This window comes from Scyliorhinus torazame, chromosome 3 (assembly GCF_047496885.1).
Source record: "Scyliorhinus torazame isolate Kashiwa2021f chromosome 3, sScyTor2.1, whole genome shotgun sequence".
Classification (NCBI taxonomy): Eukaryota; Metazoa; Chordata; class Chondrichthyes; order Carcharhiniformes; family Scyliorhinidae; genus Scyliorhinus; species Scyliorhinus torazame.
The window spans coordinates 262,696,163-262,720,181 of NC_092709.1; the positions used below are offsets into that span (position 1 = coordinate 262,696,163).

At 47.6% G+C, this 24,019-nt stretch overlaps 1 protein-coding gene across 3 annotated transcripts in view; it reads right to left on the minus strand.

Annotated features, from left to right (window-relative positions):
* LOC140409085 (myosin-IIIb) overlaps positions 1 to 24,019 on the minus strand; it is a 250,058-nt gene that overhangs the window by 7,984 nt on the left and 218,055 nt on the right. For all 3 annotated transcript variants that reach the window (XM_072497187.1, XM_072497186.1, XM_072497184.1), the window contains exons 26-28: positions 23,621 to 23,710; positions 14,128 to 14,293; positions 10,142 to 10,495 (exon numbers count right to left, since the gene is read on the minus strand). In XM_072497187.1, the coding sequence (XP_072353288.1) occupies positions 10,142 to 10,495; positions 14,128 to 14,293; positions 23,621 to 23,710 (610 nt within the window). The remainder of the gene's footprint in view (positions 1 to 10,141; positions 10,496 to 14,127; positions 14,294 to 23,620; positions 23,711 to 24,019) is intronic.

A 24,019-nucleotide genomic window follows, 5' to 3' on the forward strand; every position in this document is an offset into this window, starting at 1 on the left:
GGCTGTTGTAGGCTGCAAAGAGACATTGATAGGATGCAGAGCTGGGCCGAAAATTGGCAGATGGAGTTTAACCCTGATAAGTGCGAGGTGATTTATTTTGGTAGAAAAAAATGTGAATGCGGATTACAGGGTCAACGACAGGGTTCTGAGGAATGTGGAGGTTTATAGTGTGTTAGCATTTATTAACAGGGGGCTTGAGTTTAAGAGCCGCGGGGTTATGCTGCAACTATACATGACCCTGGTGAGACCACATTTGGAGCAATGTGTGCAGTTCTGGTCACCTCATTATAGGAAGGATGTGGAAGCATTGGAACAGGTGCGAAGGAGATTTACCAGGATGCTGCCTGATTTGCAGGATAGGTCTTATGAGGAAAGGTTGCGGGAGCTAGGGCTTTTCTCTTTGGAGCAGAGGAGGATGAGAGGCGACTTAATAGAGGTTTATAAGATAATGAGGGGGATAGATAGAGTGGACGTTCAGAGACTACTTCCTCGGGTGGATGCAGCAGTTACAAGGGGGCATAACTATAAGGTTCAGGGTGGGAGATATAGGAGGGATGTCCGAAGTAGGTTCTTTACTCAGAGTGGTTAGGGTGTGGAATGGACTGCCTGCTGTGATAGTGGAGTCGGACACTTTAGGAACTTTCAAGCGGTTATTGGATAGGCACATGGAGCACACCAGAATGACAGGGAGTGGGATAGCTTGATCTTGGTTTCGGACAATGCTCGGCACAACATCGAGGGCCGAAGGGCCTGTTCTATGCTGTACTGTTCTGTGTTATATGCATTGTGGTTAGTTTCACAGCTGGGTACTGGAGAACCATTCAAGCATGAAGGGAAGCGAAAGTTAGCAATCCAGACAGCTGGCTGTGTGTAAGCTGTCATACACAGCCTAGTAAAACCAATTCCCATTGATGTGAATAAAAGACTTTCAGATCAAAGATCAGAGGCGATTTTAATCCAGCTGATGTGATTTTTGCTTTCTAAGAATTTGTAGGTGCTGATTTCTCTACCTGAGCCAGCAGGTGTAATACACAGGTGAGTTTTAAAGCAGTGATTTTTCACTGTCTGGACTGCTCGCTAGCTTCCAGGCAACGGTCTCTGTAATGGTCGGGTTCACTCTTATGGAGGTTCTCTGGTGGGATCTCTCAGGGAGGGTCTCTGGTGGGTTCGCTCTTCTGGAGAGTCTCTGGTGGGTTCTCTCATGGAGGGTCTCTGGTGGGTTCTCTCTTCTGGAGGGTCTCTGGTGGGTTCTCACATGGAGGGTCTCTGATGGGTTCTCTCTTCTGGAGGGTCTCTAGTGGGTTCTCTGATGGAGGGTCTCTGGTGGGTTCTCTCATGGAGGGTCTCTGATGGGTTCTCTCTTATGGAGGTGCTCTGGTGGGTTCTCCACTGGAGGGTCTCTGGTGGGTTCTCTCATGGAGGGTCTCAGGTGGGTTCTCTCATGGAGGGTCTCTGGTGGGTTCTCTCATGGAGGGTCTCTGGTGGGTTCTCTCATGGAGGGTCTCTGGTGGGTTCTCTCATGGAGGGTCTCTGCTGGGTTCTCCACTGGAGGGTCTCTGGTGGGTTCTCCACTGGAGGGTCTCTGGTGGGTTCTCCACTGGAGGGTCTCTGGTGGGTTCTCCAATGGAGGGTCTCTGGTGGGTTCTCCAATGGAGGGTCTCTGATAGGTTCTCTCTTATGGAGGGTCTCTGGTGGGTTCTCTCTTATGGAGGGTCTCTGGCAGGTTCTCTCTTATGGAGGGTCTCTGGTGGGTTCTCTCTTATGGAGGATCTCTGGCAGGTTCTCTCTTATGGAGGGTCTCTGGTGGGGGGTCTTTGGGGGAAGGGAGGGAGTCACTGGTGGGGGGTCTCTCTAATGGGGGTCTGGGAGGGAGCTCTATAATGGGCGGTTTCTTGTGCAGACCTCTCTTATGGGGTTTCAGTGGGGCTGGGGGGGGGGGCAGGGTCACTCAAATTATGGGCAGTGGGGTGGCCCAGCAAATCCAGTGATGGTGGGGAAAGGGGGGTGGCCGCCTCCAGAGCTCACTATTGAGTTGTCCACTCGAAATGACGGCATGATAGCCCATCATGTCTGTGCTGGCCATCACATTCTTAGGGGTGCACATCACCAAAAATCTGTTCTGGTCCACGCACGTCAACATTACCACCAAGAAAGCACAACAGTGCCTATACCTCCTCAGCAAACTAAGGAAATTCGGCATGTCTACACTAACTCTTACCAACCTTTACAGATGCACCCATAGAAAGCATCCTATCTGGCTGCATCACAGCCTGGTATGGCAACTTCTTGTCCCAAGACCGCAAGAAACTTCAGAGAGTCATGAACACCGCCCAGTCCATCACACAAACCTGCCTCCCATCCATTGACTCCACCTATACCTGACTGGGGAAAGCGAGCAGCATAATCAAAGACGCCTCCGATCGGCTAAATCACTCTTTCAACTTCCTCCTATCTAATTGGAAGACTACGAGTGTTAATCAATAGTATTGTAGGTGGTTATGATTCGCTACACCTGCGCTGAGCTGTCTTTGATTACCTGTGGTCACTATCCCTGTCCTTTCGAAGAGCTGGATCTTGGCTTGAGTCTGTCTCTTATACCCATCTCTAGTGCTGCCCTCTAATGATTATTTAGCTGTTATGTCTATACATTAACCCCTTGTGTACATACAGCTATGCAGATCACTACACTTCCATCGGGCAGGAGATACAAAAGTCTGAGAACATGCACAGATTCAAAAACAGCTTCTTCCCCACTGTTACCAGGCACCTAAACGACCCTCTTATGTACTGATTAATACTACACTCCTGTATGCTTCACCTGATGCCAGTGTCAATATATTTACATTGTGTACCTTGTGATGCCCTATTATGTATTTTCTTTTTCTTTTCATGTACTTAATGATCTTATTTTCATGTACTTAATTTTTTTTGCACCGAGTGCTGAATTTGGTGCATTTGAGTGCTATAGTGAGAGTTTGGTGACTGAGGGAGTATAAGGGTTCATTTTTATCTAAAGTCTAGTCTTTCTTTTATTTAGTTAATTAACTTAAAACTTGCTGTTTGGTTTAGAAGAAGGTGAATTTTCAATCAGCTTCAAACAAAGGTTCTACTTGTAGGTACTTGCAGCTGGAGCTTGTTAATTAGTTAATTGGATTAGGCCAGTTTTCAGAGGCAAGATTCACAGTATAAAAGTGACCCCCTGCAGTGCAGACTTTGATTGCACTGAGTGCTGAATTTGATGCATTTGAGTGCTATAGTGAGAGTTTGGTGACTGAGGGAGGGCTGAATTTGGTGCATTTGAGTGCTATAGTGAGAGTTTGGTGACTGAGGGAGTTAGGTGAGGAGGGAGTAAGGTGCTCTTTTCATTTTGTTTCCTACATTTCCGCAAAGAGCGAGAAGGAAGCCAGGAGTTTACAGAGTGCAGCTGACTGGGAGCAGAGTCGGAGGGTGGAGGTCCAGTTGGTCCACAGGTAAGAGGGGATGGAGGCTAGGCCAGTTGCATGTTCCTCCTGTAGGATGTGGATGGTGAGGGATACCACTGGTGTCCCCGCTGACTATACCTGCGGGAAGTGCACCCAACTCCAGCTCTTCGGAGACCGTGTTGGGGAACTGGAGCTGGATGAACTTTGCATCCTCCGGGAGGCAGAGGGGGTGATAGAGAAGAGTTACAGGGAGGTAACCACACCCAAGGTACAGGACAAGAGTAGCTGGGTTACAGTTAGGGGAAAGAAAACAAACAGGCAGACAGTGCAGGGATCCCTCGTGGCCATTCCCCTTCAAAACAAGTATTCCGTTTTGGATGCTGTTGGGGGGGGGGGGGGATGACCTACCGGGGGAAGGCCCTAGCAGCTAGGTCTCTGGCACTGAGTCTGGCTCTGGGGCTCAGAAGGGAAGGGGGGAGAATAGAAAAGCAATAGTAGTAGGAGATTCAATGGTTAGGGGAATAGATAGGAGATTCTGTGGTCGCGAGCGAGACTCCCGGAAGGTATGTTGCCTCCCGGGTGCCGGGGCCAGGGATGTCTCGGATCGTGTCTTCAGGATCCTTAAGTGGGAGGGTGAGCAGCCAGAAGTCGTGGTGCACATTGGTACCAACGACGTAGGTAGGAAAAGGGGTGTGGAGGTAATAAACGAGTTTAGGTAGGGAGTTAGGCTGGAAGTTAAAAGCCAGGACAGACAGAGTTGTCATCTCTGGTTTGTTGCCGGTGCCACGTGATAGCGAGGCTAGGAATAGGAAGAGAGTGCAGTTGAACACGTGGCTGCAGGAATGGTGTAGGAGGGCGGGCTTCAGAGATTTGGATAATTGGAGCGCATTCTGGGGAAGGTGGGACCTGTACAAGCAGGACGGGTTACATCTGAACCAGAGGGGCACCAATATCCTGGGAGGGAGGTTTTCTAGTACTCTTCGGGAGAGTTTAAACTAATTTGGCAGGGGAATGGGAACCGGATTTGTAGTCCAGCAACTAAGGTAGCCGATATTCAGGACGCCAAAGCGTGTAGTGAGGCAGTGGGGAAGGGAACACTGACAAAGGAGAGTACTTGCAGGCACGGAGATGGGTTGAAGTGTGGATACTTCAACGCAAGAAGCATCAGGAATAAGGTGGGTGAACTTAAGGCATGGATCGGTACTTGGGACTACTATGTGGTGGCCATCACGGAAACTTGGATAGAAGAGGGGCAGAAATGGTTGTTGGAGGTCCCTGGTTATAGATGTTTCAATAAGATTAGGGAGGGTGGAAAACGAGGTGGGTGGGGGTGGGTGGCATTGTTAATTAGAGGTAGTATCACAGCTGCAGAAAGGCAGTTCAAGGAGTATCAGCCTACTGAGGTAGTATGGGTTGAAGTCAGAAATAGGAAAGGAGCAGTCCACCTTGTTAGGAGTTTTCTATAGGCCCCCAAATAGTAGCAGAGATGTGGAGGAACAGATTGGGAAACAGATTTTGGAAAGGTGCAGAAGTCACAGGGTAGTAGTCATGGGTGACTTCAACTTCCCAAACATTGAGTGGAAACTCTTCAGATCAAATAGTTTGGATGGGGTTGTGTTTGTGCAGTGTGTCCAGGAAGTTTTCTAACACAGTCTGTAGATTGTCCGACCAGAGGGGAGGCCATATTGGATTTGGTACTTGGTAATGAACCAGGGCAAGTGATAGATTTGTTGGTGGGGGAGCATTTTGGAGATAGTGACCCCAATTCTGTGACTTTCACTTTAGTGATGGAGAGGGATAAGTGCGTGCAACAGGGCAAGGTTTACAGTTGGGGGAAGGGTAAATACGATGTTGTCAGACAAGAATTGAAGTGCATAAGTTGGGAACATAGGCTGTCAGGGAAGGACACAAGTGAAATGTGGAACTTGTTCAAGGAACAGGTACTACGTGTCCTTGATATGCATGTCCTGTCAGGCAGGGAAGTGATGGTCGAGTGAGGGAACCATGCTTGACAAGAGAGGTTGAATGTCTTGTTAAGAGGAAGAAGGAGACTTATGTAAGGCTGAGAACACAAGGTTCAGACATGGCGCTGGAGGGATACAAGATAGCCAGGAGGGAACTGAAGAAAGGGATTAGGAGAGTGAAGAGAGGGCATGAACAATCTTTGGTGGGTAGAATCAAGGAAAACTCCAAGGCCTTTTACACATATGTGAGAAATATGAGATTGACTAGAGCGAGGGTAGGTCCGATCAAGGACAGTAGCGAAAGATTGTGTATTGAGTCTGAAGAGATAGGAGAGGTCTTGAACGAGTACTTTTCTTCAGTATTTACAAATGAGAGGGGCCATATTGTTGGAGAGGACAGTGTGAAACAGACTGGTAAGCTCGAGGAAATACTTGTTAGGAAGGAAGATGTGTTGGGCATTTTGAAAAACTTGAGGATCGACAAGTCCCCCGGGCCTGACGGGATATATCCAAGGATTCTATGGGAAGTAAGAGATGAAATTGCAGAGCCGTTGGCAATGATCTTTTCGTCCTCACTGTCAACAGGGGTGGTACCAGGGGATTGGAGAGTGGCGAATGTCGTGCCCCTGTTCAAAAAAGGGACTAGGGATAACCCTGGGAATTACAGGCCAGTTAGTCTTACTTCGGTGGTAGGCAAAGTAATGGAAAGGGTACTGAAGGATAGGATTTCTGAGCATTTGGAAAGACACTGCTTAATTAGGGATAGTCAGCACGGATTTGTGAGGGGTAGGTCTTGCCTTACAAGTCTTATTGAATTCGTTGAGGAGGTGACCAAGCATGTGGATGAAGGTAAAGCAGTGGATGTAGTGTACATGGATTTTAGTAAGGCATTTGATAAGGTTCCCCATGGTAGGCATATGCAGAAAGTAAGGAGGCATGGGATAGTGGGAAATTTGGCCAGTTGGATAACGAACTGGCTAACCGATAGAAGTCAGAGTGGTGGTGGATGGCAAATATTCAGCCTGGAGCCCAGTTACCAGTGGCGTACCGCAGGGATCAGTTCTGGGTCCTCTGCTGTTTGTGATTTTCATTAATGATTTGGATGAGGGAGTTGAAGGGTGGGTCAGTAAATTTGCAGACGATACGAAGATTGGTGGAGTTGTGGATGGTGAGGAGGGCTGTTGTCGGCTGCAAAGAGATATAGATAGGATGCAGAGAAGTGGCAGATGGAGTTTAACCCTGAAAAGTGTGAGGTTGTCCATTTTGGAAGGACAAATATGAATGCGGAATACAGGGTTAACGGTAGAGTTCTTGGCAATGTGGAGGAGCAGAGAGATCTTGGGGTCTATGGTCATACATCTTTCAAAGTTGCCACTCAAGTGGATAGAGCTGTGAAGAAGGCCTATGGTGTGCTAGCGTTCATTAACAGAGGGATTGAATTTAAGAGCTGTGAGGTGATGATGCAGCTGTACAAAACTTTGGTGAGGCCACATTTGGAGTACTGTGTACAGTTCTGGTCGCCTCATTTTAGGAAGAATGTGGAAGCTTTGGAAAAGGTGCAAAGGAGATTTACCAGGACGTTGCCTGGAATGGAGAGTAGGTCTTACGAGGAAAGGTTGAGGGTGCTAGGCCTTTTCTCATTAGAATGGAGAAGGATGAGGGGCGACTTGATAGAGGTTTATGAGATGATCAGGGAAATAGATAGAGTAGACAGTCAGAGACTTTTTCCCCGGGTGGAACAAATCATTACAAGGGGACATAAATTTAAGGTGAATGGTGGAAGATTAGGGGGGATGTCAGAGGTAGGTTCTTTACCCAGAGAGTAGTGGGGGCATGGAATGCACTGCCTGTGGAAGTAGTTGAGTCGGAAACATTAGGGACCTTCAAGCAGCTATTGGATAGGTACATGGATTACGGTAGAATGATATAGTGTAGATTAATTTGTTCTCAAGGGCAGCACGGTAGCATTGTGGATAGCACAATTGCTTCACAGCTCCAGGGTCCCTGATTCGATTCCGGCTTGGGTCACTGTCTGTGCGGAGTCTGCACGTCCTCCCAGTGTGTGCGTGGGTTTCCTCCGGGTGCTCCGGTTTCCTCCCACAGTCCAAAGATGTGCAGGTTAGGTGGATTGGCCATGATAAATTGCCCTTAGTGTCCAAAATTGCCCTTAGTGTCGGGTGGGGTTGCTGGGTTGTGGGGATAGGGTGGAGGTGTTTACCTTGGGTAGGGTGCTCTTTCCAAGAGCCGGTGCAGACTCGATGGGACGGGTGGCCTCCTTCTGCACTGTAAATTCTATGATAATCTATGATTAATCTAGGACAAAGGTTCGGCACAACATCATGGGCCGAAGGGCCTGTTCTGTGCTGTATTTTTCTATGTTTTGTATGATCTGTTGAGTTGCCCGCATAAAAATACTTTTCACTGTACCTCGGTACACGTGACAATGAACAAATCTAATCCAATCCAATCAAGCACATATTTATTCAAATCCTATTTTCCAGCTCTTGGTCAGTAGTCTTGTATGCATCTGTGTTTTAAGTGCTCATCTAAATGCTTCTTAAATGATGTCCGGGTTCCCGCCTCGACTACTCTTTCAGGTAGTGAATTCCAGATTCCCACCACCCTCTGGATGAAAATGTTTTTCCCCAAATCCCCTCTAAATCTCCTTCCCCTTACCATAAATCTACACCCCCTTGTATTGACCCATCTACTACAGGGGAAAAGTTCTTCCCACCTACCCTATTATCCCTCAATTCTGTACACCTCAATCAGGTCTCCCCTCAGCTTTCTCTGCTCCAAGGAGAACAATCCCAGCCTAACCAGCCTCTCTTCATAGCTGAAACGCTCCAGCCCAGGGAACATCCTGATGAATCTCTTCTAGAGATGCAATCACATCTTTCCTATAGTGTGGTGACCAGAACTGTACACAGTACTCTAGCTGTGCCCTAACAAGCATTTTATACATCTTCATTATAACCTCCCTGTTCTTGTATTCGCTGCTTCAGCTCATCAAGGCAAGTATCCCATATGCCTTCTTAATCACCTTATCTCCCTGTCCTGCTGCCTTCAGGGATCTATAGAATGCACTCCAAGGTCCCACTGAGCATCCTCGCGTCTTACCATTCATTGCATATTCCCTTGGCTTGTGTGCTTCCAAAATGCATCACTTCACACTTTTCAGGATTAACTTCCATTTGCCACTGTTCTGTCCATCTAATCAGTGTCGCTATATCATCCTGTAATGTAAGGCCTTCCTCCTGACTGTTTACCACACCAACAATTTTGTGTCATCTGCAAATTTACTCATCGTACCTCCTACTTTCACATCTAGATCATTAATGTATGCCACAAGTAAAAATAGAAAATAATCAAACAAGTTAGTCATTACCTGTAGCCATTTCATAAAGAAAAATGGGTTCTTGTAAGAATTTTTAAAAAGGTTAATAATATTTTCTTTTAATGATCATTTCAAATTTAAATAGCAGTGTTTTGCATTGGGCCACCCGCAATATGCCCAACTAATTTCAGTTTTTCATACACCAGTTAAAACATTTTCAGATGTTCCATTCTCATTTTCAAGTGATGGAATAACAACTTGTATCTATATAGCACCTTTAACATAACAAAACATACCAAGATACTTTACAGAATTGTTATGAAATTTAATATTAATCACAAATGGACACACTAGAGCAGGTGACCAAAATGTTTGGCCAAAGAGGCAGCTTTCAAGGTGCGTCTGAAAGGAGATAAAGTAAGGCGGAGAGAGGTAGACAGAGAGAAGGAGAGAGGTAGGGAGAGTGTTCCGGAGGTTAGGGCCAGGCAGCTGAAGGCATAGCCACCAGTGGTGGAGTGATTAAAATTAGAATACGCAAGATGCCAGAATTCGAAGAATGCGATGGAGAGGTTGAGAGAGGCGGTGAGGGAGGCGGTGCGGTAGAGCTGGGGTTATCGGCTTACATGTGTAAATAATGTGTATTCATATGATGTCACGAGGGGCAGCATGTAGATGAGAAAAAGGGAGGGGTCCCAGGATAGATTCCTTAGGGACACCAGAGGTAACAGTGTGGAAACTGGAAAACAAGGTACTGAGGCAGTTTTCTGGTTATGATAAGAACCAGATTCCTTCTGAAATTTAGCCAAAATTTAAGAAAACATTGCAACATATTTATTTTCATTTCTAGTAATACTAAAATCTCATGATGCTTATTAAATTAAATACATGTATCCAAGGTGATAAATGCTACATTTTTCAGAATTCTGAAAAAGGCGGCATCAACAATGTCATAGAATTTACAGTGCAGGAGGCCATTCGGCCCATTGAGTCTGCACCGGCCCTTTTTTGAAAGAGCACCCCAGTTAAACCCACGCCGCCACCCTACCCCTGTGACCCCAGCTAACCTTTTTGGACACTAAAGGCAATTTATCGTAGCCCATCCACCTAACCTGCACATCTTTGGACTGTGGGAGAAAACCGGAGCACCCGGAGGAAACCCACGCAGATACAGAGAACGTGCAGACTCCTCACATACAGTGACCCAAGCCGGGAATCGAACCTGGGACTCTGGAGCTGCGAAGCAACTGTGCTAACCACTGTGCTACCGTGCTGCCCCAGTGTGCTTCCTTGCTGCCCGTTCATGTCAGATGTAATGACCATGTTGTGATTAGTTTATGCACTGCATACATCGCCTTTCTAAGTGAATCTGTGAAATCCAATTCTCTAGCTGGCATAAAGCAAAATCAACAGAATTTTACCCCAAGCACTTGCTGAATCTCCCTCATTGCCAAACGGATCGATGGGTACAATCTTGGTAATGTGTGTTTGCTTCCTTGCTGCTGATCCTCAATCCAGTTCTCGGAATTAACCGCAGTCGTTCCCCCTGAAGCAGCAGCCTGCAGCTTTCTGTCCATGATCTTTTTCATCACTGGTGGCATTTGAGGCTGCACCGCCAACTGGGACTCGGGCGGTACGAAAAGCTTAGACAACTCATTGTGTACTCGGTCATGGGTCGAGGCACCAGCTACAGCATCAAAACTTGAACTTTCTTGTGGGTTGATTTTCACGGAAAAGTTTCTGAGTTCTTCATAATCTGTCTCATTGTCACATTTCTAGAAGGAAAAATATTGCATTACCATATGATCTTTACAACACTAGAAAGGTAAACAAAATTAACATCGCACATGAATGTTGGAATGTGCTTTAAATGTTAGTTAGATGTACTCTCACAGAGTCTGAAGGCAAGTTCCGTTGCAAGTCGTGAGCACATAATCTGGACTGACTTTTCAGTGCACGATTTAGGGAGAGCTGTATTGTCAGAGATACCACTTTTTGCACGAGTTGATACACTGAGGTTTAATTTTTAAAATTATTCTTTCATGGGATGTGGGAATTGCTGGCTAGGCCAACATTTATTGATCATCCTTAATAGTTCCCTTGAGAAGGGGGTGTCTTGAACCACTGCAGTACACGGAGTGTAGGCACCCACACAGTGCCGTTAGAGAGGGAGTTCCAGCCACATTGAAGGAATGGCAATGTAGTTACAAGTCAGAACGGTGAGTGGCTTGCAGCTTGGAGGGGAACTTGGAGGTGGTGATATTCCCATGTGTCTGCTGCCCTTGTTCTTCTCAGTGGGTTTGGAAGATTCAGAAAAATAGTCCCAGGGGCAATACTCCCAGCCCCATCACATTTACATTGATAGACTGAAGATGTTGGGGCTGTTCACCTTAGATCATAGATTGGACAGAGCTGTTTAAAAATCACGATGAGGAAATAAATGGTAGGAAAGTGGTAATGTTGGACTGGGCTAGACTACAGATCTAGGTAGCTGTTGGAAGCCAAGCTAATCATCTCACCCCAGGACACCGTTGCAGGAGTTGCTTTAACCTAATCATCTTCAGCTGCTTTGATGGAGTCAGGAGTTTTATGAAATCTGCTCCATTAGCCTGGATGAGTGCATCCAACAACATTCAAGAAACTCAGCAACAACAACACCTGCTTAATTGGCACACCATCCACCACCTTAAATATTCACTCCTTCCACCACCAATGTACAGTGGCAGCAGTGTGCACCACCTACAAGACGCACTGCAGCAACTCACCAATGCTCCGTCAGCAGCATTTTACAAACCTAGGACCTCTACCACCTAGAAGGACAAGGGCAGCAAATGTATTGGAATGCAGGCAGCTACCAGCTCCCCTCCAAGCATTAGACCATTCTGACTTTGAACTATATCGCTGTTCCTTCACTGTTGCGGAGTCAAAATCCTGGAACACCCTCCCTGATAGCACTTTTACCCTGCCGCATCTACAGCAGATGGACTGCATCAATTCATCACCAATTTCACAAGGGCACCAAGGGATGGATAATAAATGTCCTTAGTCAGTGATGCTCCAAGAACAAATAAAGGAGTAAATAAAGAGACGCTCCTTTCATGACTAAAGGTTCAATAATCAGTCCGCAAAGGTGAGGTAAAGAACTAGAGACGAGATGGGAAATAACATTTACGCAGATTTGTTCGAATTTGGAATGCAACGCTTGATAGGTTGGTGGAAATAGCTTCAATAGGAGGCTTTAAAAGAAAACTGGACAAGACTTGGAAGGAACAAAAACAGCAGGGGTACAAGGAAAGAGCAAGAGAGCAGAATTAACTGGATTGTCCTTTGAAAGAGCCAGTGCAGATCAAAGTGGCCTCCTTCTGTGCTGCACTATTCTGATCATAAAGCAATTCAGGACATCCTGACCATATGGTAAAGTGTTATAGAAATGCACGTTCTTCCTCTCTATGTACGTTATTAATTTGAATTTTCTTATTATTGGCTGTAGTTACGAAACCCTGGACGCGAGTCTCAGAATGAAATTCCAGCTGTGTCTGACATTAGGAGTAAATAATTTGAAAGGGTGAGTTGTAACTGTTCTTGCTCAACTTATTAGATCAATATTTTGCTTCTGTGAAGTATTCAGTGTTAGAGAGGAACAAAGCTTAGACAGGGCCCTTGTGCACCACAAAACTATAGTTGACGCATTGCTGCATTTCACATTTTTATTATATCTCCACTTCCTTCTCTGGGCACTATGAATAAGCCAGCTGACAAGCAAATTAAAAAGCAGATTTTCTGCAGGCTGTACTGAAAAAAGGGTGGCATATTCAGTAACGTTTTGGGTAGTGTGTCAGTGAGATTAAATTCTTTGAAGGATATGCACGTTTCATTGCTGTCCTCCCTTTTTAGCCATTCAATTTTTAAAAACGTTGACATTGGTTTAGTTTTAATTGGGCAGGTTCCAATAGCTTTCCCATATCTTGTCCAAGTTTCAGTTCTTCATGTTAGTCATACGATTTTCAGCAGTGTGAGGGGAATTGTAACTGAGTCAGATACTGTCCACATTAAGAAAACATAGACATTCTCCTGTCTGCACACCCCATTCTCTCCTCACTCTCCCTGTCCCAGTCTCCTTCCTTTTTCTGGTCTTCTTTTATATCTCGAACTCTGCACTCACTTACTTCTCCCCAACAATTTCCCCACGATATTTGGTATCTTCCCTATGTTTTCCCTTACTCACATTGGCTCCCAAATCTCACAAGCACAGTAGATGCTTCTAAATATAACAGGCCTGTTGCCTTGCTCAGTGCCAGGAAAGTAGTGAAGAAAGATGATATCTATGTATTGAGAAAGCTTGGACGCGAAGGCTCGATCACGAAGATGGCCAGGAACAGTAGAGGAGAGTTGGGAAGGGGGAATCTGAAAGAGATGGCAAGAACCAGGCCCTCAGCTATAACAGGATGCCTTTCTTCTCAAAAGGTTCTACAAAAATAACAATTACAAGCTTCAAAAAATTCTGAAAGCAAAAGAAAGGTTTAATATCGTGGGATAAAGACAGTAACCAGAGCTCAACTTGTATTTTGAGCCAAATATTTTACCTGAACAAAGCATAAACCTGGACTGAGCAACTGCAGTACTGGACTGGGTTTTGAAGACTTGTGCTCCAGAACAAGGTATGTCCTTATCAAAGTTGTCCATCAATTACCTTATCTCCGACATTAGCTCATTAAGGGGATGTTCGCTGATGATTGCCATTTAAAAGATGCACTGTAACACCTCATCAAGGCTCCTTCAACAGCACCTTCCAAACCCATGATCTCTACCACCTAGAAGGATAGCATTGGACCATCACCACATGAAAGTTCCCACCAAGCCACACACCATCCTGACTTGGAACTATATCACTATTCCTTCATGGTCACGGCGTCAGCATTAGGAACTCTCCCCCCAACAGCACATGGATGCACCTACAAGGACTGCAGCGGTTCACGAAGGCAAGTCAGCACCACCTTCTCAAGGGCATTTAAGGGTGGACAATAAATGCTGGCCTAGCCAACAATGACCACCATCATGTGAAAGAATGCAAAAAAGTGGAACTAAACATTTACCCATTATTGGATGCAATGCAGCATAAACCCATCAAACTCGTGAAAATCTATGTAGTACAAACAAGCTTTCAATACCAACCTCACCTTAGATGTGCTCCATCAATAACAATATGGACAAGAAACATAAATGAATGAGAAACATGCATGGAATTTGGTGAGATACCTATGATGAGAAGTTAGTGCCACACTTGTTTATTTTTAAATAGTCAACTTTTTAATGAAACAAAAGAGACAATTAGCCCAGAATACCTTCTGGTACCACATGCACATTGTAAGATAGTTCAAGATCCTCAAGGAACGTAGCAATCATTTACCTGCCCACAAGGAGTAGTAAGGACTTCCATGAATGGCTCAATTCCAACAGTTTTATAATACTCAACCAAGTCGGGTAGTGATGGGTGGGCCCTATCTTCTCCCAATATCACATACTTCCCATTGGTCTGCATTTCAATCATGTAGTGTCTGCACCGATCCACACCTCTGGGAAAAGAAACACATAATAATAATAATTAAAGAGCGATTGCCCTTGAATATACCTCGTTTTTAATGAGTTAATGGTCCAGGCAACTGGGGTGGGATTCTCCGACCCCCCGTCGGGCCGGAGAATCGCCGGGGGACGCCTGAATCCCGCCCGCCGCCGGCTGCCGAATTCTCTGGCACCGGTCTTTTGGCGGGGGTGGGAATCACGTTGCACCGGTCGGGGGCCGTTGGCAGTGGCCCCCCCCGGCGATTCTACGCTCCGCAATGGGCCGAGTGACCGCCTGTTTTCGGCCTGTCCTGCCAGTGTAAATTACACAAGGTTCTTACTGGCGGGACCTGGCTCTGCGGACGGCCTGTGGAGTCCTCCGGGGGTGCAGGGGGATCTGCCCCGGGGGAGGGGGGGGGCACAGTGGCCTGGCCTGCGACCAGGACCCACCGATCTGCGGGTGGGCCTGTGCCGTGGGGGCACTCTTTCCCTCCGCGCCGGCTGCTGTAAAGCTCCGCCATGGCCGGCGCGGAGAAGAAACCCACTGGACATGCGCAGGAATCACGGCAGCGGTTCTAGGAACTCGCGTGGCCGGCGAGGCCCTTCGGCTCCGGTTGGCGCATCGCCAATCACTCCAGCGCCGGCCTAGCCCCCGAAGGTGCGGAGGATTCCGCGCCTTCCGGGCAGCCCGATGCCGGAGTGGTTCACGCCACTCTTTGGCGCCGGTACGGCCCGCCCACCAGATACCGGAGAATTCCGCGCCTGCTGTTTTGTCTGAATTGTGACTCTAAATCCCATTTCCTGCCAGGTTAATGAAGTAACAGTTTTAAACCAGACCAGTAATTACATGGAAGCAGTTTTACCACAAAGAAAGATGGATAGACAACATGAAGAAGCCATTGGTCCTAAACTTTGATTATGTTGGATTACAATATAATGTGGCCACAAAAAACTGCAGTCTCCGAAATGAAGGGATGGGCAGCATTTATTTATTTATTTTTATAAGTTTAGAGTACCCAATTTATTTTTTCAATTAAGGGGCAATTTAGCGTGGCCAATCCACCTACCCTGCACATCTTTGGGTTGTGGGGGCGAAACCCATGCAAACACGGGGAGAATGTGCAAATTCCACATGGCCAGTGACCCAGAGCCGGGATCGAACTTGGGACCTCAGCGCCGTGAGGCTGCAGTGCTACCCACTGTGCCACCATGCTGTTGGGCAGCATTTATACCTATTTTAACAGAGACCAATTCTATAAATAGAATTGCTTCCCAATCACAGACTTCTAAAGACACTTCAGCAGAGACCCCCCCCCCCCCAACCCATCCCCCCAACAGAGAGTAAACCATATTTGTCTAATCTATCCAACAATAATCGCTACCCTGAGGTTTCGCGAAACATTTGGTTTAATTTATTTAACATATCAGCTTACTTGATTGGGACATCAAAGGGGAGGTTCGATCTACGATTTCTGTTCATATCTGTATTGTGTTATAACTTGAGTTTAAGTTCCACGGTTCATAATGATTCTTGTTTTTTTTCTATATCCATTATTAGGAAACTCTTTACTCAAATACTAGTAAATGTGTAGGTTAATTTTTAATGACAGAGATGAAGATATTGTATTGATTCAAAAGAACATTTGCTGCCATGCTGAAACACTTAATTTCCAAGAGTGAGGGGTTTGGATGGATCAGAATATTTTCTAACATCATGGCTTTCCCAACTAAAAGAATTACCATGAATTTCTAAATATGATAAAAGATCAGAGAATCCACAGATCCTCCACAGACTATTAAGCCATTTGAGTGCCTGCTGATTCTCTGTAATTCAGTCAGTCCCATTCTCCCATGCTCTATTTTATTACGATCCTGGACCAGACCCCAACAGTGGCTAGGATACTGGAGAGAAGCCCCAATATTTTATTTTAATTTCATAAAACTGTGGGGAAAGGATCGCTCCAGAATGATTTAATGCAAAATAGGGATATGGTATATTAAAACAAACTTTATTAATAATACAGTATTAAAATATCTTTAACATCTCACAAGAAAATAGTTTACAATTACCCCTTAAACAATGCTAATAAACAGTGACACAATAACCCTTAACTGCTATATTTATTCCCACTCAAACAACACAACAATCTCAGCACTCAATCCACTTTTAAATATAGTTAGCAGACCCAGGCCTATGTGATTAAGAGATGTTCTTTGAAAATATTTTAAGAGATAAACCTGAATCCTGTTGGAACACTGCAAGATCTCCAGCTGAAGTCTTCAGAAACTGTCTTCATAGTTTGACTTCCAGAACCAACTGAAAACTCCTGCCTGTCTCAATTCACTGTTGAAACTACCTATCCTGTTAACAGGCAATTCTGCTTTTGGTCTGTCCCCAGTCAAATCTTTAACTTAACTGCAGTGAGAGCAGATGCTTGGTTTCTGCACACATCCCAATCTAAAACTCAACTAAACTGCTTTCCTACAAAATGCCTGGTACTCTAGCCTTTTCCATTAATTTCATCATCTTGATGTAATCATCAAATTGAAACACAATATATCTAATGAACTACTGCACAAGGAACCATCTTAATGCAACCAAAAATCCATTCGCCCAAGCTTTTACAATGCTTTGATTACACCTCTGACTCCCAAAAACATAGTTGCCTTTTAAACCAGGATACTTCTATTATTCTTCAAAGCACTTGACTACAGCTGTCATACGCACACTAACCCAGGCCTTTAACCCTGACTGCATCAAATATAAATAATACAATATATGTTGCATTTTAATTTCCAGTAGTTCTAATACTTGTTTTTATAAAGCCCCTCAACACAGAATGCAACACAAGTTTTTGAACTCGAGACAAATTCCACTGCCCCACAAATTAGCAATGTAATGAATGCTGAATATTTGGCTAGTAAATTAGCTTATTCGAGGGAAACCATGCTCACAACATGAGGAGACCAACTTACTCTTTCCTCAACTCTTGTGATGGGTCTTTAATGTTTAAATGAATGTGATGAGCCCCAATTTTATTTTGCATTCTTTTGTTCATAAATGTTAGGGCTGAGAAATGGATCTCTGCCTCATCCAGTGAGTTGTTTAGTTGTCCACTGCCATTCACTGCTGGATGTGACAGGACTGTACAGCTTAGATCTGATCTAATGATTGTGGAATTGCTTAGTTCTATTTATTACTTACTGCCTACGTTGTTTGGCATGTAAGTAGTCCTGTGTTGCACCTTAACTAGGTTGACACCTCATCCTTAGGTATGGCTGGTGTTTCTCCTGGCATGCCTCTGACAATCTTCATTAACCCAGGGCTGATCCCCTGGCTTGGTGATAATGATAGAGTGGGGGATATGCCGGGCCATGAGGTTACAGATTGTGGTTGAGTACAATTCTGCTGCTGCTGATGGCCCAAAGAGCCTCATGGATGCCCAGTCTTGAGTTGCTAGATCTGTTTCAAGTCTATCCTATTTAGCACAGTGGCAGTGCTGAGAACACCGTTTGTCTTGTACCCGACCCAGAACTATTTGATACTGACAGTCTAAAATAGGTGACCAAGAACTTCACTGTTTTGTGAAGTAAAAGCCGAGGACAAGTTTTTGAAGAAACACATAGATTATTTGCGGAGATGGGAACCCTCCCAAGGGCCAATGTTGCTTCCTGGAACATAACTAATAGCACAAACTTCGACAAAGAAGTACTGCAGGGATGGGCAGTGCTCAAAGTTGAAAAAATCACCTGGTCCAGATGGGATGCATCTTAGGCTGCTGAGGGAAGAACAGCTTGAGATAATAATAATGGAAGTTCTTAGCAAAACGTTCCACTTCACTTTAGGTATGGGGGAATTCACAAGGCCAGAAGGAGAGAAAATGCTCCATTCAAGTTGAAAAATGCCTGATAACAGTCGACCTAATATTAGTGTAGAAACTGTTAGGAACAATAATCTTTGTTTTTATTTAAAAAATTTAGAGTACCTGTAGCGCACAAAGACTCCGTGAGACGAATAGAGTGAAGTCGATGAGGCTTTATTAAGCGGGTCTGTTCCCCAGCAGCCCGATAGTAAACTGGCCTGCGGGGGAAGACACCGGCTTCTTATACTTCGCCTTCAGGGCGGAGCTTGAGGTCAACGGCCAACCAGGACCCGGGATCTGTCAGCCAATGACATTAGGGCTTCCAGTCCCACATGACCCCCAATACATACTACCACATTCACCCCTTGTCAAAAATGAACCCGGCGGGGTGATGCTTCGTATGGTGGTAAGGGTTTACAGGGCTGGTCCTGGGAGGATAGAACATTTACATGGTAGTACAGTATTGGACAGTTTCGTCCTGTTACAACTATTTACAGAGGGTATAGGAAAACAAAATGTTCTTTGAACAGTCCATCTTTGTTTTACATCGACGCCACGAGTCGGTCGTCCGTGTCGATCGCCTCGGCCCCGGCGGTGGTGGTGGTGCTTGTACCAGTGTTGATGCCTCCAGGAGCCGTACGGTTTCAGCTGTCGGTGCAAAGGGAGGGGGACTGATCCTCCTGGGAAGGGGGCGGTCGCGGGGTGCGGCGGTGGCAGGAAGGGGGGCGGTTGGGTTGATGGTGTCGGGGGGGGGTGTGCGTGGTGCCGGCGGGCGCCAGATCCCGCAGGGAGACCGTGTCCTGTCGGCCGTCGGGGTACTCCACGTAGGCGTACTGGGGGTTTGCGTGGAGGAGGTGAACCCTTTCGACCAACGGGTCCGCCTTATGTGCCCGCACGTGCTTTTGGAGCAGGATGGGTCCTGGGGCCGCCAGCCAGGTCGGCAGCGACGTTCCAGAGGAGGACCTCCTAGGGAAGACAAGGAGACGCTCGTGAGGCGTTTGATTAGTGCTTGTACATAATAACGACCGGATGGAATGGAGAGCGTCCGGGAGGACCTCCTGCCACCGTGAAACTGGGAGATCCCTGGACCGTAGGGCCAGTAGGACGGCCTTCCAGACCGTGCCGTTCTCCCTTTCTACTTGCCCGTTCCCCCGGGGGTTGTAGCTGGTCGTCCTGCTTGAGGCTATGCCCTTGCTGAGCAGGGTCTGGCGCAGCTCGTCACTCATGAAAGAGGACCCCCTGTCGCTGTGGACGTATGCGGGGTAACCGATCAGTGTGAAGATGCTGTTCAGGGCTTTAATGACTGTGGCCGCGGTCATGTCGGAGCAGGGAATGGCAAAAGGGAAGCGGGAGTATTCGTCCACTACATTAAGGAAATATACGTTGCGGTCGGTGAAGGGGAGGGGCCCTTTGAAATCGAGACTGAGGCGTTCAAAGGGGCGGGAAGCCTTAATCAGGTGCGCTCCATCTGGCCTGAAAAAATGCGGCTTGCATTCCGCGCAGATGTGGCAGTCCCTTGTGACTGTACGGACCTCTTCTAAAGAGTATGGGAAATTGCGGGACTTGATGAAGTGGTAAAACCGAGTGATCCCCAGGTGGCAGAGGTCCTCGTGGAGGGTTTGGAGGCGGTCAATTTGTGCGTTGGCACATGTGCCGCGGGATAGGGCATCGGACGGCTCGTTCAGCTTTCCGGGCCGGTACAAGATCTCATAGATGAAGGTGGAGAGCTCGATCCTCCACCTTAAGATATTGTCATTTTTAATTTTGCCCCGCTGTGCATTATCGAACATGAAGGCTCCCGACCGTTGGTCAGTGAGGAGAGTGAATCTCCTGCCGGCCAGGTAATGCCTCCAATGTCGCACAGCTTCCACTATGGCTTGGGCTTCCTTTTCCACTGAGGAGTGGCGGATTTCTGAGGCGTGGAGGGTTCGGGAGAAGAAGGCCACTGGTCTGCCCGCTTGGTTAAGGGTGGCCGCTAGAGCTACGTCGGAGGCGTCGCTCTCGACCTGGAAGGGGAGGGACTAGTCGATGGCGCGCATCGTGGCCTTTGCGATGTCCGCTTTGATGCGGCTGAAGGCCTGGCAAGCCTCTGTCGACAGAGGGAAGGTCGTGGTCTGTTGTGTGTACCTGTTGATGGTCTGGCTATAGTCAATGACCATCCTTTGTTTCTCCCCGGTCTTCACTACTACCACCTGCGCTCTCCAGGGACTATTGCTGGCCTGGATTATGCCCTCCTTTAGTAGCCGCTGGACTTCGGACCGAATCAAGGTCCGGTCCTGGGCACTGTACCGTCTGCTCCTAGTGGCGACGGGTTTGCAATCCGGGGTGAGGTTCGCAAACAAGGACGGGGGTTGCACCTTGAGGGTAGCGAGGCCGCAGATAGTGAGTGGGGGTATGGGGCCGCCGAATTTAAACGTAAGGCTCTGTAGATTACATTGGAAATCTAATCCCAGCAAGGTGGGGCACAGAGTTGGGGAAGGACGTTAAGTTTGTAGTTTTTGAACTCCCTCCCTTGCACCGTTAGGGTAACTATGCAGAATCCCTGGATCTGTACGGAGTGGGATCCTGCAGCTAGGCAAATCTTTTGTGCGCTGGGATAGGTGGTTAAGGAACAGCGTCTTACCGTGTCGGGGTGTATAAAACTTTCCGTGCTCCCAGAGTCGACTAGGCATGGCGTCTCGTGGCCGTTAATTAGGACCGTTGTCGTCGTCGTCTGGAGAGTCCGGGGCCGAGCCTGATCGAGCGTAACCGAAGCGAGCCATGGTTGTAGTAGTGGGGTGGGGTCCGTTGTTGCCGTCGGGGATGGACAAAATGGCCGCCCCATACATCGCACGTGGCTGGGGGGTCACAAGATGGCGGCGGGGGTGGACAAAATGGCCGCCCCCATGCGTCGTACACGTCGGGGGCGGTCCAAGATGGCGGCACCCCTCCTCCCCTCGTGGTGGTCGGGACCCAAAATGGCGGTGTCTGCGGGTCGCACAACGGCGCCCCTCCTCCCCTAGTGGTGGTCGGGACCCAAAATGGCGGCGTCTGCGGGTCGCACATGGTGTGCTGGGGGGTCTGGGGAGCGCTAGGACCGCGCGGAGCTCCCTCACCGCGAGCGCCAGGGCCGCGAGCGCTAGAACCGCGCGGAGCTCCCTCGCCGGGGACAGCGGTGTTCGGGGCCCAAGTCGGCGGCGCCGGCGGGTCAGGCGTGGGGCCGCGAGCGCAAGGAGCGCGAGGAGCTCCCTCACCGGGGACAGCGGTGGTCGAGGTCCAAGTAGGTGGCGCCGGCGGGTCAGGTGTGGGGCGCGGGACGGGGGTGAGGGTGGCGTTCGGGACGCGAAAAAACCCTTCTTCTCCGTGGAGAGTGTTGGCCGGGACCCAAAGCGGGAGCGCCGGCGGCGGGTCGTACATGGGCTGCGGGGAGGGGGGTTGGGGAGCGTAGGCGGCGTGCAGGGCTCCCAGTTCTCCCGGGACCGCGGTGGTCGGGACCCAGATCGGCTGCGCCTGCGGGTCGTACAAGGCGTGCTGGGGGGGTTGGGAGGCATAGACTGCTTGTAGGGCTCCCTGTGGCCCCGGGACGGCGGCGACCTCGCGGGATCGGCACACAACCGCATAATGGCCCTTTTTCCCGCAGCTTTTGCAGATGGCTGCGCGGGCCGGGCAGCGCTGTCGGGGGTGTTTCGCCTGGCCGCAGAAATAACAGCGGGCGCCCCCGGTGCGACTCGGCGTTTGGACTGCGCAAGCCTGTGGGGTGTCCAGGGGGGGGGTAGGAGGTTTGCCGCGACGGGTACGTACGGGGCCCAATGGCCTGCCGCGCGGTCGGGGCCGTAGGCACGGGTATTACGCGCGGCCACGTCTAGGGAGGCTGCTAGGGCCCGTGCCTCTGAGAGTCCTAGCGACTCTTTTTCTGGAAGTCTTTGGCGGATTTGGGAGGATTGCATACCTGCCACAAAAGCGTCGCGCATTAACATGTCCGTGTGTTCGTTTGCATTCACCGACGGGCAGCTGCAGGCTCGTCCTAAAATCAGCAGCGCGGCATAGAACTCGTCCATCGATTCTCCGGGAGCTTGCCGTCTTGTCGCGAGCTGGTAGCGAGCGTAGATTTGGTTAACTGGGCGAACGTAGAGATTTCTCAGTGCTGTGAACGCCGTCTGGAAATCGTCGGTGTCTTCAATGAGGGTGAAAATCTCCGTGCTCACCCTCGAGTCCAGGACCTGCAGTTTTTGTTCGTCTGAGACTCGGCCTGTGGTCGATCTGATGTAGGCCTCAAAGCAAGTCTGCCAGTGTTTGAAGGCTGCTGCTGCATTCACTGCGTGGGGGCTGATCCTCAGGCATTCTGGAATGATCCTGAGCTCCATAGTCCTTTTTAGGCACGCTTAATAAATTGTAGCGCACAAAGACTCCGTGAGACGAATAGAGTGAAGTCGATGAGGCTTTATTAAGCGTGTCTGTTCCCCAGCAGCCCGATAGTAAACTGGCCTGTGGGGGAAGACACCGGCTTCTTATACTTCGCCTTCAGGGCGGAGCTTGAGGTCAACGGCCACCCAGGACCCGGGATCTGTCAGCCAATGACATTAGGGCTTCCAGTCCTACATGACCCCCAATACATACTACCACAGTACCCAATTCATTTTTTCCAATTAAAGGGCAATTTAGTGTGGCCAATCCACCTATCCTGCACATCTTTGGGTTGTGGGGGTGATACCCACGCAGACACGGGAAGAATGTGCAAACTCCACACGGACAGTGACCCAGAGCCGGGATCGAACTTGGGACCGCGGCGCGGTGAGGCAGCAATGCTAACCACTGCGCCACCGTGCTGCCTAGGAACAATAATCTGAGACAAAGTGAACCAGCACTTGGAAATACGTGGACTAAGAAACAAATTTCAATACAGAGGCAAAGCATGTCGATTAAACTTAATTAAATTATTTGATGAAGCAGTGAGAGATTTTGATGTCCCTAATCCCATGAGTCCTAAATTTTGCCTAATAGCCTCGCGTGGAACTTTGTTGATCTTCAAATTGAAACATTAGCCCTGTTTCTCCAATAGACACGATCAGATTTGCTGAGTATTTCCAGCATTTTCTATTATTCTATTAAGATCCAGAAATCAACTTCCTGCTATGGGGAGAGGGCAGTAATGCATAAAACAATGCAAGGTATGCCAGGCATTGTGACGCGAGTGCAAATAAACTTTAAAGTTGTGCATATTCACCAGGCTAGAACAAGGTCTATTAACATTGTTCTAATATACTGAGGTAGGTTTATGGCTGCTTCAGTTGTAGGTGATAATGAACAGTTTTTTGAAGGAATCAGCCTGCTGTATCACAAGTATTTCCACATGGATTTTTTGATAATCTTGTTTAATATTTCTAATGAATTTATTGCATGGCATATGCTTCACCAACTGGAGATGTTAATACAGGTAAATTGTAGCACCAGGTAATACTGCTGATTTCAAGTTGCAAAAAGTAAACAAAGAAAAGTTACCTAAAGGTCAATGTGTATCCTTCTCTACTTCCACTGACACGGATAAGGAAGCAGCCTAAACATTGGTTTGCCAACAAATCCTCGCTTTCTCTGTAAATCACAGGAGTATAAAAATGTATTATTTTGGTACACATGTCCAATAAAACAGAAACACACGTCTATTACACCCAGCCAATGTTAGAAGGGTAGATATTTAAAATAAGTATCAACCAGAGTTGATTTACACAGATTTGCTCTTACATCCTTGTAACACACTTCCTCATCCAATCCCCAAAGGCCTCAAAAGAGGTTAATAACCTTACAGAGGATTTAAAGTAATCTCAAAAATGTGATAAAAGCAAAGTACTGCAGATGCTGGAAATCTGAACTAAAAACAAAAATTGCTGGTGAGTGTAGTAG